Genomic DNA, 19,254 nt, shown 5'->3' on the forward strand with positions numbered 1-19,254 from the left:
GGCAATGCTGCACAGAGGAGGGGCAGTGCCCCCGCCGCCTGCCTGAGCTGCTCTCAAATGCCCACTTAGCTCCACGTTCATGGGTGTTGCTTGGCTTCCAGGCTGGGTCTGTGCTTTGTGCTTGGCCTTTACTGACCTCTGATTCTGAGGAGCAGTTCGGCCCCAGGGAAATGGAAATTTCAGTGCACAACAGAACACACGGGTTCCTCCAGGGCCGCTGGCTGACCCCAGCATCCTGACCCTGGCCTTTCCAGAGAAGCCCCAACCCTGCCTGTGCCAAAGAACAAAAGGAGCCCAGCAGCAGCCATTGGGGGCCGGGACTGGCGGCTGAGAAAGAGAAAGCTGCTGGGTTTTCTGCCTAGATCTGCTGTCAACACTGTTTCGTGGGAAAGAAGGGAGGAGGGAAGGAAATGAGGCTTGGCCTTGCTCTGCCCCCTCCGCCCCAATCTGGTGGACTGAGGCCACACCTGGGAACATTCTGGACGCTTATAAATGGCTGAGGAAGCAGGGTCACTCGGCCCTCGCAAGAGTCGGGGAAACTCTTAGCCCTCCTGGGCTCTGTGAGCAGCCAAAGTGATAATAAGCCCTGGCAGGATGGTTGGGGTGATGGGGTGCGGAGGTGAAAGCTGAGCAGAGCACCCCCAAATCAGCCAGTGTCTTTTCTGATCCGCACTTAGCTCCTCTGAACCAGGGATGGTGTCCTGGAGCTTTGAGGGAGAATGTGACAATGGTGTCCCAGGTCCCCCTGACTGCTTGCTACCTACTGGCACAGACCTCAGGCTTGGCTTCCTGGAGTCTGCTCCAGGAAAGTGAGCTTGGATTCACCTTAGTAAGTGCTCAGGGATGTGCTAGAATTACTACCAGATCCTTGGACAGGCAGACACCAGACCACCGGGAGGGACCCCACTGAGAGGGAACCCCCACCCTTCTCCACCAGCCTCCGGGAGACCCTCACTGTACCTGGCAGGGTCATGGGTGACCACCACCCTCACAGGGACTTAAAGCCAGCAGAGCTCACTCTGTGATTGATGGCGATGCGGCCGGCCGGGTCTCCTCCTGCTGCAGCATCTCTGTGTAGTCAATTGTGCTTTACCTGGGGCCTTTAGTTCTTCCAACAGCCAAATGAGTACCTGCCATGACGGGGACAGACACCCCTCTGAGGGGCATCCAAGCTGGCCGGAGGGGCTGGGCAGCTGTCCTGGAGGTGCTGAGACCTGGGCATGAGGGAGAGTCACCCAAGTGGAGAGCCGAGAGAGACAGGGGTAGAGGCAGCCCACGACCATAACTCAGTGAGCTCTGGAAGGAAGGGAACCTGAGTCCGGTTCACTGTTGTAGCCCCGTGTTTGTCACAGCGCCCCCTGGTGCTTGAAGAACCCACTCCCCAATGGGCTGTAGAATTGACTGGTCCAGAGGCCTGGGAGCCAGGGCTCCCAGGTTTAGAAAGGTTTAGATAGCCGAGTGGAGCCCGTGTGTGTGTCTCTTGGGGACTGGGGTAGGGTGGGGTACCCCGAGGAGGGGCCGGAGAAGGAAACGGGTCAGATGGGGGTGCCCAGGAAGCCATGTTAGGGGACCGTTGCTTTTTCCTGAGGGCTAATGGCAGGGAGAGGGTCCATCCCGTCCCTCCTGCTTCTCATCAGCTTAGGGAGACAACATATTTCAGTGCCTGCCAGACCCCCTCAAACACCCCTCTAGTTGGGCTCCTTTCTCATTCCCTTCATGTCCCCATTTTAGAAAATGACTGTGCATCATATTGTAAAAACAGAGGACAGCAACCCACTGGAAGGCGACCTGGTGAGGCAGGGCAGTCAGGCCACCGCCTCCCACTCTGCTACCGACTTCTAACAGGGCCCATAGTGTCCGAACATTTTGCCCTCAAGAACACTCACTCCTAACCGAATTAAAGTCTGCGCAGGAGCACCACGTGGCCAGCAGATGTCGCTAATGTCTCACATTTTGGTCACTACGGTAGACAAGCCTCTTTCCATCAACAAATTATCCTTTAAGCATGGACTGTGCACCGCGTGGCGCGCTGGGCTGAGCGCTTTGTGGCTAACAAAGCCTTTCTCACGAAATTGTTCTAAGGATAAAAGAAGGTTTTCTCCATAAAAGATAAAGTTTGCCTCTGGCTGTGCAATAGAGAGTTTGAATCAAAAGTCTGGAACCACTTTTAAAAGACTTGTTTTGAGAGCCTCTCCTGCGTGGGTTTGGGCAGATGCGTTCGTCTTTGCTAAACGCAGGGTCCAGAACCTGTGGCGGCAAAACCGGAACTGACGTTTTTTGTATTTCTTTGGGGAAGAGAAGCCTGAACGAGAGGGCAGCTCCTGAATGAAACTGTGACGTCAGTGTTGAAGGTGTGGTTGACACAGGGTGGGTGTCTAGAGTCTCAGTGGGTGGCCCCACAGGATGACCTGCTGCCCAGCTGGGTGATGTGTGATTGGTGGGATACGGGGGTTCCATTACAGGAATGCTGGGAGCAGAGATTCAGAGGTTTGAAGGACCATCATCGAGCCTAAGTCATCCAAGAGAGTGCACCCATCCTCCCCATGGCCCCGACTTTCACCTGGACCCTCAGGAAGATCCAAGAAAGGAGCGGGGTTGGAGGTCCAGTGTGTCCAGTCTACAAGCGTGGTCAGGTGAAAAGAAACTCCCGCTGGCTCTAGTCTGTGTCCAGCGAACATCCCAAACCGAGCTCTCGAGATTCCCTTCAACCTACCACCTCCACTGTCTTTCTTAAAACAATTAGTTGCAATTTCATCATTGCAACGGACTTTCGTCTCGTAGTCAGTTGCTACGGGACTATAGGGTCAAACCTACGCTCTGAGCCCTGGGTTCCTTTTGGCCTCCCCTGCTCTTCCTGCCTTACAAAAGGGACTTCATCTCAACCCGGGACTCAGAGCATAGGTTTGGTCCTTTAGTCTCGTAGCAACTGACTCTGAATGACACCAGAGAAAATTCCCCGAACTGCAGGGGAGGCAGCTAGAGAACCATGAAGTGTGTCCACTTCACTGTGAGAAACTGGGATGCTTCTGTGTTGCCACCTGGAAGCCCAAAGCTTGCCAGGCGGAGCTGCTGTTTAAGAGTTCCCCAGGCCTGTGGTCCAAACAGGGGCAGCAGGGAGCCGGCGGGGTGAGGAAGCCCTCCTGGGAGCTGCACGGAGTCCTCAAAGTGATTGCAGCCCGAGATCAGAAGGACGAGAACAGCCCAGGGGCAGGGCAGCCCTTTTTCTCCCCGTGTTATTAACACGTTACTGACGATGTTAATGCCGACACAAGGGTTTGCAGACTCTGTTCCCACATCTCGGTCCAGATCATCAGCAGACGTTCAGGGAGTCTTTGCTTTGTCCCAGCACCGTGGAAGGCAAGCGGGGATTCGAAAGACCTCGCTGTTTGTGTCTCCCTTCAGTGCCTGCACCGTCTACTTCCTTGGCACCACTGCCCCGAGGCCCACATGTTGCAAAGCGCCTTGTTTGACAACTGACAGAACGAAGTATAAGAAGTTAAGAAACTTGCTGTCAGTGGAGGAGAACTGTGGGTGCAAATCTTTTGGGGTGAGTCCCGTGTCAATCACCACCACCATCGTCACTGTCATCATCATCTTCTGCAGTGGTTTCCAGGTCAGGGCCCGCGAGGTACCAGGCCTGACACTAAGCACTTTACACGCATTGTCTCTTGTTATTTCTCACACGACCTTGCAAAGGAGGGGGCATACTAACCCCCATCTTATGAGGTGCAGAAACAAAAGTTAAGGTCAAGGTGAGACCTTCACCAGGTCTAGCATTCTGGCTGCACAGTCTAAGCTGTTGACCCTGCTCCTCGCCCTCACGGCAGCTGGGCAGGAGGCCAGGCCAGGCAGGGTGGTTCCCCCAAGAGTAACTGGTGGCACCTACTGTAGGAATTCAGAAAGGGATAAGGGGGTCAGTCTGGGGTCACCCAGCGGGGGCGTGGGAGCCAATGAGCCCTGCATGGGCGGTGGGAAAGGGGTCCTGGGCACACTGCATGCAGGGGCAGAGAGGAGATGGCCAGCCAGGCCTGAGTGCTGGGTGCAGGCAGGGAGCCTGGGAGAGGGCATGGCAGGAGCTGGGACTTTCTCCCCTACTGTGCACCCTCCTTAGTCTTCCGGAGGCAGCAGCTGGGTGCCTGGGGGCAGGCCCTGCTGTGCTGATTCAGGGCCTTTGTTGGGTCGTTCAAGCAGGCCTGTGTCCCAGGTAGGACTGTGGAGTCAGCAGTGGGCACAGGACGGGGAACGGGTGGGGCACTCCTTCCGGCCTCCGCCCACCGCCTTTTCCCTTGCAGCTTGCGGCCCAGCCCAGGTCAGTGAAATACAAAGGGGCACGAACGGTCCTTACTTCCCACTGCAGCCAAGTCACTTCCTTCAACAAAACAAAAGTTAGCTCTAGCTTCACAAGTCTGCACCAGCTTTCCTCCCAACCAGGGACTGAAGGGACCACAAGCCTCCGGTGGCCTGGGCTCCTCGGGTTTGGCCCCCCACCCCAGCTCTCTGTGTATCACTCTGGCTGCAAGGTTTAACACCTTGTATGTAGCAAATACGCCTCACATACACTTATTTGTTTGCCAAGTGTTTGGTGCATGCTATTTTCATTAGTAAGCATTAGTTAATCTTCACATGTACAATATCAGTTTGAAGAGGCAACCACATTGTAAGTGGTACCTGCCCCATCTCTTTGGCCCCGAACAGATAAGTAGAGGCCAAAATGTGAAGAGCTTATATGCAACTGATTTTATTTAATTCTGTAGCCTGGGAGGCACTATGGAAGGATCTAGAGCTGGGAAAAACACCATCAGATTTACATTTTAGGAAAAAATAATACTTCTGAGAGCAGTTTGGAGATTACAGGAGGGAAGTATAGAGGGAGGGAGAGGAGGCAGGTTACTGCAGTGACCCAACTAAGGGACAGCAGGGTCTGAACTGACGCAGGGGCGGGGGACCTCGAAGGGGCAGCTGGTGCAGAACTCCATGACCGGGGCTGTGGGGCTGGGGAGCGACAACGGTTCCCCCGTCCAGCTTTGGGGGTGCAGGCATCGCTGCCATGTGAGGAGACTGTCCTGGAGGGAGGGCTTTGTGCGCACTGAGCTGCCCGAGAGTGGCCGTGGCCACAGAGCTGGGGAGGGAGCTTGCCGCTGCCTCGAGTTCCCGCGGGCTGACTGATGTTAGACTTCAAGCTCTCAGCAGCTTTTTCTTTGGTTATGACTCAAGAACTAGTCGACTGCAGAGATTTTTCTCAGAATGCGATTATTTTCACTCAAGTGCTGCTAGAAATTATGGCCTCTGACCACACACGGACAACTTGGGGACACCCAACAGCCTGTGAGCAGGAAAGGGGCCTCAGGAGAGGGTGGGGGGCTCGTTACCACCGCTTCCCAGGTGCCACTTCCAGCCCACAAGGCTCCGCACTGGGGCTGCCTGGGGGGTCTCCCGGGGAGAAGAAAAGTCCAGTCAGCACCACTTGGTTTCCTCCAGGGCCTCTGCCCCCACTTTCCTGTAGAAAGCCCGGGAATGTTGGATATGGGGGGGGGCACTCCACTATGGGGGACTTGTTTCTTCTCTCTGTAGGTGGCCCTTTGAGAAGATCTGCACCATGGTGCGGTTTTAGGAGAAAATAAATGGGGAGGTGGTGAGGTTAGGCAGCGGGGAAGGGCTTGGAGTAGTCCCCACACTCCCCCTGGAGCGCAAAGCCCGTGCAAGGAGGAAGGGGAAGCTCCAGAGGGGGGTGCACGTGCCCATGGTGAGGACTGACGTCACCTCACTGCAGAAAGGCCCTGAAAGCCGGCGACACAGGGGACCCTAGCCCAGCCCCCGGAAGGCCACCCCCAGCCTGAGGGAAAGGCCTGCAGGGCAAGGCGGAGGCCTCGTTCCTCCTGAGCAAACACCAAGTCACCATCTAAAAACGGAATCGAGAGCTGCGACGTCACCAGCGCTGTGTGTGGCTACAGCAGGGGTCTTGGCCCTGGTACCCAGGAGCCCAGTGGACACAGGAGCCCTGTAGTAAGGACCCCGTGCCTCTGAGGGTTTGTCTGCCCTGCTTGTGAGGTGCGCCGAGGGGGATGGCTGCCTCTCCGGCAGGTAAGAGAGAATCGTGCCCGGACCAGGACTACTTGACTTGAGAGTAGTGCTCCTGAAGCTCTAGGAACCTCTTTGGTTTAAAGCAGTGAATGCCAGACACTGTGGGACCCAGAAGACCTGGAAGAAGAACCTGACCAGACAGGGAGCCCTCAGCCCTGAGACAGGATTGGGTGGTTCCTGCACCAAGGCCAGGACCAGAAAGCACATTTCTGGGTTTGCACACGTGAACAAGAACACTCTGCTGAGCTGGCAGGAGCCCTCACCCTCCCAGCACGGGCAATCCCAGTGAAGACAGGCCCTGGTGTCCTGGGCAGTGGGAATGTCCCTCCCTCCCCACTCCCCTCCAACACGGAGCTGAGGGCTTCCACACTCTCCCTCCCCGGCCTGCACTGCTCCAGATTCTCACTCAGGTTACACATCTTTCACAAGCTGGAGGCCCAGGGGCACGGAGACCGCTTTACCTGCAACACTGCAGGCCTCGCGGTCGGTGACGCAGGTTGCTTCCTAAGCTCTGGGTTACAAGCCACATGGGTCTCTTTGTTTTCATTGCACAGAGTAAGACATTAGGCTACTCCGGAGTTCAACGTGGTGAGACACGTAACCCCCTGCAGGGAGGGACCGCCATGTGCCGCAGGCCGAGCCTGACCTCACTGGGCAGCGTGTGTTGTCCTCTGTAGGGAGGGGCAGAGGCCTTTGAAGGACAGTCCACTACGGTGTTTACACACCCGGATGTCCCACTGTCCCAGAGCGTTGTGGCTACCCCCCTGCCATGTCTCCTGCCCACGGGCCTTGTACTCCAGGCCGGGACACCACCGCCAGTGCCTAGCGCTGCCCTTGGTGTTTGGTCTTACTCCAGTGGCACGAGGTGAGGACTAGTTTGAGTCCCCCAAATCCTAGGGTATGAGAACACGGATGCACCTTCCAACACAGGTGTTCTGGTTCTGCAATAACTCAGCACCAGCTGAAGGGATTCAGTGGCCCGTGGGCTGCCCGAGACCACCTCACTTACCGCGGCTCTCTCGGCGAGGGAATGATTTCTGAGTTCCAAACCGCCTCTGTGGCCCCCACAGGCATCGCAGATGAAATGAAGCTATGAGGCATGAATAGTATCTTTAACATAATCTTATATTTGGAAAAAGCAGTTAAAAAAAACACTTGAAAATACAAGGAAAGGTAACCATGACTTACATAAGTTTTCACCTTATATTGCTTGGCCTTTTGTACATATAAATTATTGCTCACTAGCTTCGATAAATACACAGCACAGTCCTATGTACAGAAGCAGAAAGCATGAAGTCTGAGAAAGAAAATACTGTTAATGGCGATTCTGGTAATTCAACCGACGTTTCATATTCACCAGCTCTGGTAATGGCGGCAAACTACGGAATGCAGTCCCTGAGAAGTTAGGTAGACACCTTGACCGCGGCGGGTTCGCTCTCTTCCAACTGTCACCTCGAGCCGACGAGGTCACGCGGTCCTACTTAGTGACCTGTGGGAAGGCAGGAGTCCCTGCTCCAGGTCATGGGTGTCATCCCAGGATTCCCTAACAGTGTCATATGAGTACAATAAATAGGTTATGCAAATAAATAGTACTCTGCTAGAAAACGTTTCGTATATACAGCTCTGCTTTTTACAGTAGTATATTTTCATCTAACTTTTTGGCAATTTTTAAAAACTCCCCCCACCCACCCCACTAGTTTTCAGCACACCGGCCTGCCTGTCAGTAGGCAGGCTGAAATTTTAAGGACGTGTTTGAAGCATTGAGAAGAACCCCGGTGTTGACAACTGCAGTGCACCTGATCACCCTGTTGTGATGCTTGTGCCCAGTTCCCGAGAGGCTTGGATTAGTTGTGCCACGTAGGGTCGCTAAGTTTGGGATTTGTGTACATGATGCTCTAACAAGGCAGCAGGGCAAGCCAGCTCGGGGGCTCTGATGTGGCTGTCACCCCGTCTCCTGTAACTGCTTCTCCCGCTAGGAGGCAGGTAAGCCTTATAGGGCCACACCTTTTCCTGACAACTGGGAGGGGGGTGGGTTTACTGTACACATGCCCTGACTTGCCTGTGGATAGGGGTCTGGGAAAATGAAAGTATTCTAAATATAATTAATGATACTAGCATTGAATGAACGCAGTCCATAATATTTATCATGGCAACCAGTTGGCAATTGTGCAGATTATAACAAAAAGTGAGTTTGAAACACTACAGGCTTCGAAGCATCTCTAAGTAGGTATGGGAAAAATGTATTTGGGAAGGTTGCGATTTTGCCTACAAGAACCTGGCTGGTGCTAACTTCTCAGCAGGGCTGGCTCCCTGGGATGCCCACAGACCCACAGACCCACAGACCTGCAGACCCGTAGGACCGTCAAAAGTTGTGCTGTAGTAGAAAGAGCCTCTTAGAAGTGGCTGTGCACCCCTCGCCAGCGAAGGTGGCAGAGTACAGATTTTCAGAGGGAATGGAGATTCTAAGAGATCATAAAAATCTTAGAGAGCTGATGTTCTCCAGTCTGACCTTCTGGTTGGAACATAATCCCTTCCACAGGGCCCGAGGCAAACGCCGGGAGAGCGACCACGGCCCTTCCCTGTTAACAGAGAACCACGAAGTCCCGCATCAGCCTGTCCACTGTTGGGCAGCTTGGATTTGTTAGGAAGAGCTTCACATTGAGTGATTCTGGCTCCCATGATTCTGCCCTGAATTCTTTAATTCCAGATCTACCTCTTCTCAGAGCTTCTGAAATTTCTGAGGACTGCTGCCTGGGAAATCTCCGGAGACAGCTATTAAATTTTAGAAAGATTCAGAGATTCCAACATTCAGAAGATGGGCATGGAAAAGCAAATCTAAATTAAACGAAACCCTCCTGTCCCTTGTGTGCCCCGAGAGCCCCGGGGCCCTGGGGGAGGAAGTGGTGGACAGGCACCCGCCCTCTCCCCCTGCTGTTTCCGCCTGTGCCGGGAGGCAGACCCTGCCTGCGCCTTCGAGCTGGGGCTAACCTGAATGCCCGTGGGGACTCCTTCGGCTGAGCGTGCTTGTGAACTGAGCTCTAACCAGCAGGTACCGTACTGCCAGAGTTCTCCACTAGAGCAATTGAAATAGTTTTAGTTGGAGCGATGTAGGCTTCCCATGAATCAAATTTCAATTGCAAAACATGGAGACAATGTCCAAAGGGCCTCGCGTGGTTTGACAGGGCCAATGCTACGCCCCGGCGTAGAGAACAGACCAGATCCCCCGTGTGGGCGGTAAGTGTGCACTATCCTCAGACACTGCCAGAGCTTCTCCAGCGTCTGATCAGCGAGGAGAGAAGTCCATGTCCCTGGTTCCAAAGCTCTGGTCTCCTCCACTGGGTCTCATTCCATTCCCCGCAGCCTGGAGCATCTCAGTGGGCCAGCCCTGGACGGTGCCTTTCCACAGAATGCTGTTAACTTTTCAGGACTGGAGTTTTATATGCTGGGAGGGACTGAATCTGTTTGAAAGTCCTACCAAAATAAATCTTCTCCCTGGGGCTACTTCCATCAATCTGCCAAGAGCAGTGAGGTTCCTGAGCCTGGGCAACGCACTGCCATCAAGGTGTCAGAAAGCATCAGGCACAGCGCAGGAATGAGGTGCCAATGAGACAGAAGGAAGCAGTTCTGCGCAGGCTCCTGAGAGGAGAACAGGCGGGAGCGGTGAGAAGCACGCTCCAGGGTTCGCGCGTGTGCTTTAGTGCCGTGACAAGCACTTCGCCTTGAGGGTGGACTTCATTACCACATCCCACAGGCTATTTTGTTCATGTGGAAGTCGAGGGAGCTGCAACCAGTCTTGAGAATATCAGGCGTCTCATTTACCAGAGGAGCCCTACTCTATAAAAATGGGCATAAAAAAAGACTTAAAAGACTGAAATAAAAAGGAAAAATGACAGGAAATCTGCTTTCTTGGCTGGAAGGTGGACAATGGGACTAGTGAGAGTGCACCACACAACGGGCATCTGGGGATCTTGGGCTCCTTCCATCTGCCGTAGGACAGGCGAGCGCCATCTCTTCCCCCAGCTCCTCTCCAGGGGCTGCTGGGTGCTCTGCACGCGGCCCCCCACCCCCGCTCACCCTCCCAGGACGGGCTGTGGTCACTGCACACGGTGCGCAGACCTTTGTGACTGTCACCTCGACCAACAGTTACGGAGCGCCCACAATGTGTCAGGCACTGAGCTCTTCCAAAAATCACATTGTTCCCAACAGGAGATGAGAGCCTTCTCGCACATGTAAAGAAAATCCCCAGGAATTAAATAATGAGTCAGTTTCCCTAGAGATTCCTATTGTTTCCTTACTGGCAAAGAGACTTAGCCTGACGTGCCTGTGGCTGCAGGTGAGTGGTGCAGAAAGGAATTTCACCGGGGAGCCGGCATCTGTAAGTGACTGGGGGGGTGAAGAAGCTTGTGCCCTGGCGTTGCCCTTCTGGAAGTCAGAGCATGGGTGCCAGCCGCTGGTCCTCACTAACTCCCTGGACACGAGTGGCCCTTGGTGATGTCACAGTTTGTATTAATAGAGACCACGCCTTTTCCCTGGAAATCTGGCGATGCCATTGCTTCAGACGAGCTACTTCTTTGACAACCGAGAAAAATGGTCTGCGACCAGGCAAAGTCCGGACGCTTCCTGTTGCACACACACTCCCACTGAAATGTTTGGTCACTTCACACCAAGGTGTGCTCTCTTGTCTTGGTGGCGGCACATCTCAAACTGAAATTTAGATAGCATCGACCATGTCAGCATAAGAAACCAGACTTCTCCATTTCGAGGACGCTCTGGCTCTCCTGTCTTCTTGCTCTGAGAGCAGTGGGGAGAGGCCTCTCCCCACCTCTGGCAGCCGATGTCACTTCCTAAGCACACTTTGGTTGGCTTTCCTGTGTTCGTCTTGTGACTGACCGATAAAACTCAGCAACTTCGCTTCCTGCAGGAAGGGGCGTGCTCGGCATGGACATTCCCGAGGCTCAAAGTGCTGCAGCCGCTCGGAGAGGGGGGCGGGCAGGTGGGGCGGGGACGGGCGTGAGGGCTCACACCCGAGGCTCCATCCGGTGTGAGAGCTCGAACAGGGCCTGCTGGCTGTCAATGACGTACAGGTGGTTCACGTAGGATTTTAACTCTTGGTGCTCTTTTGGAGACATGTCACCTCCTGATTTTGGGAGGAAAAGAAAAGCCAGTCAGCCTCAGGAGAGTCGTAATGCTGTTCCTCAACACCAGTGAAACCCCACATGAACGCTTGGACTAAACCTGCCAGGCAGACGCTCATTAGTCAGAATCGTAGGAGAGAAGATACCTCTGTTCTGACGGTGGGGTTGGTTTTCCAGCTTAGACAAGGTTCCTCGGGTCAGGTAATTAGACTGGCAAGGTATCTGTTTCACCTACATTTACATTGTGTGTATCATGTGGCACTACACAGCATTGAGTGACTGTGTTCTTACCTCCCTCTCAGAAAGGAAACAGCACAGACACACACCATGTGAGTGGCGGCATGCGGCCGAGTCCTGGTCTGAGGTCCTGTGTCACAGCCGCTGCCGTTTAAATGGCTTCCCCTGGCTCTTAGTCTCAGCCTGGGGTGCCGAGCTGGTGAGTGTGCAGACACATTCGTTCTTTTTTTTTCAATCTTACTTAAGATTTTGTATAATCCTTTGGTGTCCTTATTTTTTTGGGAAAAAAACCATTAAGGGACCAACTGAATGAACAGGTATCACAGAACTGAACTGAAGGCTAACAGGCAAAGCTGGCCCCGTAAGCCTGGGCAAGGGCTAACATCTACCCGGTGAGAGACAAGGCCGGGGGCGGGGCTTCCACACCCAAATCCAGGGTGTTAAAAAGTCGAAGGGCCACGAGAGGCTTTGGTGCACTATGAACACACGAGTCGCTGCTGGTGACAGCTCTGATAAAGAACCAGGGATGAGTGGCCTGGAAAATGTGGTTAGTGCACTTTCCAAACTCAAAGACAAGTGAAATCCACACCGCCCCTCCTCCAACACCCCTGGCACCGGGAGACCGGCTGGCTAACTGCGCTGGGGAGAGACCACAGCCTGTGAACGGGTCACCCTGTGAACGGGTCACCCTGCCAACGGGTGGGCGAGGTCACGGGCTCCTGCTTCGGGAGTTTCAGACCCGAGGAACAAAAGAGGCTGGGCAGTTTAAGGCAGCAATTTTTTCTCTGGGTGAAAATATGTGTTTTGCCTCCCTTATGTCAATGTGTTGGGTAATTTAAGGCCTTTCAGTCATGGGTGGCTTATAAATTTTATGTTTAATAGAAATAAGACTTTGTGGTTTCAAAAAGTAAAAGCATCAAAAGTTAAAGTTTTTACCACCCCACTTGTTTGAAAATGACCAAAACGCTGCGTCATTCCAGGCGCTTTTTCTGGAAGATGCTGAGAGGCTCATTTTGGTTTATCAAACACGAGGCTACCAAGGTAATTATGTTGTTGAGTTTGGGCCTTAAAAGAAGTTGACAGAATGAGTGGTTCTAACCAGGACAAGGGACATACGTGCGCACTTTGTCATCTGTAAGGAGGCTTGGTTAACATGACCTGTGTTACCCCAGACGCTGACACTGGTTTACTGTGTCCATATTAGCTGTCAGAATGAGCTTAGGTAACTCAGTCCCATACACAATGTTTAAAGATACAGAAATACACAACACAAACAGGCCTCCGAGTTGCTTATGTTTCTCCTCTGCTTTGTGCTAAGGAGACTTACTCTCTGGTGATGACATAGATGTACAGACAGGGTCAAGGCCAGCTACGTCGAAATAACCTTTCTGCCCACACACGCAGCGTATGGGGTGGGCAAAAGTCGGTTTACAGTTGTGAGTAAGCAGAACACAGTTTATTCTTGTATCCTTATTTATTAATTACTGTACTATTTTCCATACAACAGCTGTAAACTGACTTTTGCCCCTGAGCATACAGAGTGCCTTCACAATTGACTCTTTAGTCTCAGAATTAGCCGAGTACCCACAAACACTGGGGAAGCAGAGGAGGATGGAAGAACTATGAACTCATCAGCAGCGTCACGCTGGCCCACTGGACTGAATCTGAACGGCTGTGTTATTATCACTGTTTCTGTTACAGCAGCCTTGTGCCCGTGTCCGTAATGGAGAATTATATACGCACATATCAAGTGGTATTAAGTGATAAGAACTCTTAGAATTAGGTCCTGTATTTACAATTCTCCCTCTTGAAGAGAAACTTTATAATTCGTATAGTCGTTCAGCTGCTGCACTGCAGGGGCAATCTGACCGGTCCAGACAGAAAGGATTCTTACGCACCCGCACCTACCGTCCGGAAGCCTGACTTTGTTTTACAATGAGGACGTACTGTCAACAAAGTAAGTTTGATTTACCGGACACCTTTGAATGATTTATAGTGACTGAATTCAACTTTCTGTTTGTTTGTTTGTTCTCTTTTTTTTGCCCTTTATATCTACAGAACCTCTCAGGGCATAGGACAGGGTATGGACCGGGAAGTCGGGCAGACTCGGCCTGATTAACGGCGGCCTGAGGGGCCCTCTGAGCTTCTCTGCCCCACGCGTGGGGTTAAGGAGCTCTGCCCACCGACCCGGGAGGCAGGGCCCCACTGCCCACGTGAGAGCCCCCGAGAAGGAGAACACTGTGAGGGCGAGTTCCTTCCTTCCTGCAATGCTTTAATGCAATTTCAACAGAATGTAAATTGTGGCTGAGATTTAGAAAAGAACAAACATTCCTACTTACATTGGTCTCAGTGGGGAGTCTACGAGAGCGCTCAGAAAAACACGTTTCCAGTGAAGGCAGCCCCAGACAGGAAGTTTTTGTTGGAGAGGAGGAAAGGCCCTGGGAGGCTGCATTTACAGACTGTGTTCCTATTCCAGGCAGGCTCTGAGCATGGAGGTTAGCGACAGGGTCGCCCCTGCTAAACCCACTGGTAGTTCTGTGCCAACGGGCACACGAGCAAACAAGGCTTTCTGGTTGGGGGGGGTGGGAGCTTCAGGTGGTCCAACATCAGTCTCGACACTGGGGTGTCCAGCCCTCGGCCCGGGGTCACATGCGGCCCAGGACGGCTGTGAATGGGGCCCAACACGAAATGGTAACATTAAAACGTTATGAGATTTTTTGTGATTACAAGGCACAATGTAGTTCATGTGTGGCCCAAGACGACTCTTCTTCTTCCAGTGTGGGGCAGAGACGCCCAAAGGTCAGAGCCCCCCACAGCTTGCTGCCCTGTCCCCCCTCCCTCTGCATTCCACACACGCGGTGATGAAACAGAGAATGCAGTGTGTCCGTACGACATGCACATTACACCGTACGATCCGTTTCAGTTTGTCCCCACCAAATACCTGTCACAGGGCCACAGTCTACGCAAATACGCGCGGCACGCCGACTTCAACAACTCACCAAACTGGCTGGTCCTGCAGTGTCTCAGGGTCCGCACGGTGTCGGCAATCATGTGCTGGAAGGCAGACAGGGAACGACGGGTCAGTGGGAGGCCCCCTAGGGCACTGCTGAAGCAGCGTGCCTGCCAGGGTCCGCGGCCACGCACACCCTTGGGCGCAGTCTGGAGTTGGACTCAGCTGTAACTGGTGACCCTGAGCTTCTGTGACACAAGAACACTGACCCTTCCTAGTCTGCAGAAACAGCAGCTCCCAAACCCAGTTACGTGATTCTAACGGAGCCACGGGAACACCAACCGTAAGGAGACACGGTGCTCACACCCCTGCCCACCTGTGCTCATTTGCCTGGGCCTTTCGCTCCGGGGGGCGGTGCCCTGCCTCTTCTGCATGAGGTTTTACTGAGCCCTCCCTTCGGAACTTGGGAGGCGTCATTCTCAACATTGTCACTCTTCTTTGTACAACATACACAGGCTTTGTGTTGTCCTATTTGTCGTGTAACTTTTCCTGTGGACCCGGTGCGACCGGAGGGCTTTGTGCACCCAGCATCCACCATCAGTCACGCATATGACCCACGCGCACACCTGCTGAAGGCAGGAAAAGATGTTTGTGGAATCAAAGGTTCAAGTATCTCGAATGGCGGCAGGGAGCGAGAAGGAAAGGCAAGTGTTTTCTAAAACTTCTGTCTCTTCACAAAGACAGTTTTCTGTTTATAATCTGCATTCCCTCCTACACACTTCAGTATTCTACTTCGATGTCTTTGTTTAAAGTTCTCACTGGTCTCCAGGCAAAAAGCCTTCAACTCACTGCTGCCTTCGACGAGACCCCTCCACCTCTCGTCCGTGCTCCTGCCGCGGCCTTCGCAGCCCTACTGTTCGCAGCTCCCCATGATGAAGGGGAACACAGAGTTCCCCTGCCTTTCCCCCCATCAAGTGGCCAGAGCAGTTTCCACACACTGCTGCTGTCACGTTCTGCCTCCGGAAAACCCACGGCGACTCCCTACTTTGCTTCATATCAAAATCCAAACATCATCCCATTGTTCAAGAATCAACAGTGTTCACCAGCTGGCACCGCAACCCTTCCCATGCAGCTCCTCGCCTTCCACACGCCTCATGCGCACACCCCGAACACGGCCCGCCCCTGTACAGCAAAGCCTCAATGAGCTGTTGTTAAAACAAAGTTAAAGTTTTTTTTTTTTTTACTTAAAATCCAGCAGAACTACAGAAACTGTATTTGAACATGACCTACTTACTAAACTGTTCGCACAGCTGTCTTCCTACTCAATGGTGGAAAATTAACTAGGGCAGTGATTACAGCAGTAGCTCCAGTTGCCTTTGTGAAGGAAATGAGACCTGACTCAGGTCTGCGAGCGCATTGTTCAGTTTCCTTTCTCCCAAATGCACCGCTGTTCCCAGGACAGCTCCCTGGCTGGGCTGCGCTCTGGCGTCACACTGATTTCTATCGGGTGCCATTTGCGGAGCACCTGCGGGGCTCAGCCTGAGTGCCTCGCTGAAACCCGAGTCGGGATCCTCATCTGGAGGTTTTCTGAGAGAGGACAGACGCTCCGTAAAAGATGACGCTCTTAACGATGAGGGATAAAGGGAGGAAAAGGAGGGAGCGCTGGTTTCTTCCTTACTGCACGGGGGACAATGGAAATCTTATTAGACCCGATGAGCGCTCCTGGGTCTTCCCGTCGCCTGACTTAATGTGTTGGCCTGTACCAGCCAGATAAAGATAATACACTGCATTATCTGTGAGCCGGCCTGAGCTAATATCCATCACGAGGAATTGGCTCCTCACAAGTTAATTCAGTTACATCCTATTGGTTCATTATTGTGAAAGATGATCCTCTTTTAGCTTAAGTGAAACCCTGTCCTTTGCGAAGAAATACGCCTTGAAATACTGCCTCTCCTAGGAAATTCAGTTTCACTCCCCGGCATCCAAGTATAACACAGGGCTATGTACAATATAAAATGGGTACTCGCCCTTCTACAAAATTCTAACATCAGCCTGTCGATTCTGTGCGAGGAGGGGTCAGCGTGAGGTGTGCTGTGTCTTTGGGCCAGGGACCCACTGTCCTGGGGGGCCTCACAGATAACTGTATTTATCTTCTGTCTTTTAATTAAAAGTTCTCCTCAGGAATTTAGCATTTAAAATGTAATATTACTTAGATGTGCCATGCTACTTCTTTAAACTCCCTTAAAGAATTAAGGATACAGATAACTAGTGGCCGTGGTAGAAGCACTATTTGTTAGACTTTGTTTTAGGCCCAGGGGTCAGTGTGAAGTCCTAGCGAGACCCTCGATGACGTCTGCTGGCTTTCAGCACCGTCCCCCGGACTGCTGGGGAAAGCAGGCAAGGCCAGCCACGCTGGCCAGAAACAAAGAGGGGCGGGAGTGGGGGTCCGTCCCATCGCTCTCTCCCCTTTGTGCCCTTACTGCATTGTTCTCGAGCACCGGCAGCACTTATCTGAGGGGAAGTGACAAAATGAACTTAACCCAAACCACGGGCTCCCTTTGGGAGAAGGTCAGCCACCAGCCGGCTGCTAACAATGGATCCGCGTCGGCTCAGACAGCACAACTGCTCTCCCACAGCCCTCGGTCTGTCGGTCAGTCGGAAGGAAAGGAACTAGACCTCCGTGGGGAATTCCGCCGGGTGGGACGACGCTCTCCCCCCTCTTCACACAGGCCCTCCACAGCGTATGTGGTGTTCTCACCCCATGGGTCGGCCAGGATGCGGAGTAAGTGCGGACCCAAGGCTTCCCGAGCCTGCAGCTGTCTCATCAACACCAAACGCCAGAGGTTAATCTGCCTGGGACTAGAGTGTGGGGTCCACGGCCTTCACGTGCAAAGAAGCGGCACCAGAGCCTCAGTGCTCCGAATCCCCATTTCCAGCTGTGCTCGTTTGAGTGAGTGAACCGTCAGGCTCTGATTCCAAAGCACTTGGTGCAGAGAGAGGCTTGGAAAGTTATAGACACATCCACGTTTAAAATAACTAGTTATAAAGAGATCGACTTCAAGGGAGTAAATGGACCCACGGCCAGACAGGCTAAGGCATGTGCCTCCCAGGGCCTGGGTTTCGGGCTGGGCAGTGACCCTGTGCTGCCCCGGCCTGGGCAGGGCCAGTGGGAGCAGGGCACCCGTGAGGCAAAGCTCAGACGCCAAACCTCGGACTCATCCGTCTGCACTGTTCTTGGGTCGTGGTCTGCAGCCCCCACCCCACTCGGCCGCCTCGCAAATGCCTGCCCCAGGCTCACAGGGAACCAGGGCCAGTTCCTGAAAGAGTGCTCACAAATCCATCACCATTACGGAAAAGGTCACTCAAAGGCCAGGATCTATGGACGGGGGTCACTGGTATCGTTTTTAACGATGAAGGACAGTCTAATCTATGACCAAAGTTCATCTCTCAGGCAAATCCATCCTCTTGTCAGCCGGGTCCCTTCAGATCACTCCTACTGTATCCTTGTCCAATCTGACAGAGAACGGCCCTTCTACCCTCGGAGTGGGCTGGTCAGAAAGGCCAGGAGAGACCTCTGCATGCCCTGGAAGTAAGAAAGGACTGGTGGGGGACCCCTACCTCGTGAGCTGGGGGGCACTCTGCTCTCACCTCCTGTCCACAGGCTGGTAAACGGTGGCCTTCCCCTCACACGCAGACCCTACCCATTCTGCCTTCACAGCCCAGCTGGGCGTGTGGGGAGGCGGGTGCCCCCCCAGAAAGACAGCTTTCTCTGGTGCCCAGGAGCAGGGTGCATGCTGGGGCAGAGAGAGGTGCCTTCAGAGCAGAAAAGCTTGCCCTCCCGAGTGTGAACTGCCCCCAACAGGTCTTTCACGGCTTTATTTTGTTCAATAACATAAACTCAACTGCTGATGTTAATCTAACGAAGTTCCATTTTTCAAAACAAAGAGCAGATTTTTGTAGTTGTTTCTCAAAACCTTGCCAGCACACTTATTTTCATTGGAGTACATTGTACTGGGAATGCACAACATGCAGCAGATAAGCTCCTGGCAGTCCCCAGGCACTCAGTGAAGCAGGGGCTTCATCCTCTGATTTCCTGGTGCCGAAAAGGAAAGGATACATTTAGAAAAGGAGAAATGACAAAATTTACCTACCAGCTTTTCGAAATTGACAAGATTATCCAAAAAGGTCTTATTTCCCTCGTGAATGAATGTTACATCTGAAAATTAAAAACAAAAAGATACACGCACCATTAGGAATGGATCATGAGTCAGGGCTGAGGAGGTCTAGATGCAGGGGAACTTACTCATTTTCTTCAGCATCGTGAGTCGTGCCGCGCACCTGACAAGGCAACTTGACATTGAATCCTACACTAGTCAGGGAGGAAGGGTATGTACACTCTGTGTGTAGGGAGGAAACACTGTAACATCACTGTATGTATTCTGCATTTACAGTGAAGTGTTTGACTTCACTCTGATTAGATAAACTACCACTGTTCTCTAACCCAACTGGTCCATCATGTTTTCAGGCCAGAACAATCGAGCAGAAAAGAACGGAATCTCCAGAAACAGTAGGATTTGATATTTACACGTTTGGTTTTTTAAAACAATTTCTGGTGAAGTGTAGGAAGCCTGCTTTATTTAAAATGTTCAGATTTAGATTTAGAAGTTTAAATTTAGATTTTTGGGCTCTCAAAGTCAGGGCCTGATTGTGTACGAAACGTAAGGAAAGAGACAGGGCTGCAATCGGCATGGTCCCTATTCAACCGGCAGAAAGAAAACACCGCTGATGAAAAAACCTAAGGAAAGCAGGACGAGGGGTCATTGTCTGAGGAAGGGAAAGTCACTGCACTGA

The 19,254-nt window shown here is 52.7% G+C and overlaps 1 protein-coding gene across 1 annotated transcript in view; it reads right to left on the bottom strand.

The window, feature by feature from the left end:
• Positions 1–7,187: 7,187 nt before the first annotated feature.
• RAPGEF5 (Rap guanine nucleotide exchange factor 5) overlaps positions 7,188–19,254 on the bottom strand; it is a 216,727-nt gene continuing 204,660 nt past the window's right edge. The window contains exons 24-26 of the mRNA XM_037136283.2: positions 18,555–18,619; positions 14,453–14,507; positions 7,188–11,218 (exon numbers count right to left, since the gene is read on the bottom strand). Of these exons, the coding sequence (XP_036992178.2) occupies positions 11,100–11,218; positions 14,453–14,507; positions 18,555–18,619 (239 nt within the window). The 3' untranslated portion in view covers positions 7,188–11,099. The remainder of the gene's footprint in view (positions 11,219–14,452; positions 14,508–18,554; positions 18,620–19,254) is intronic.

Source organism: Artibeus jamaicensis, unplaced genomic scaffold, assembly GCF_021234435.1.
Source record: "Artibeus jamaicensis isolate MK-2021 breed Jamaican fruit bat unplaced genomic scaffold, CSHL_Jam_final contig_3230, whole genome shotgun sequence".
Lineage (NCBI taxonomy): Eukaryota > Metazoa > Chordata > Mammalia > Chiroptera > Phyllostomidae > Artibeus > Artibeus jamaicensis.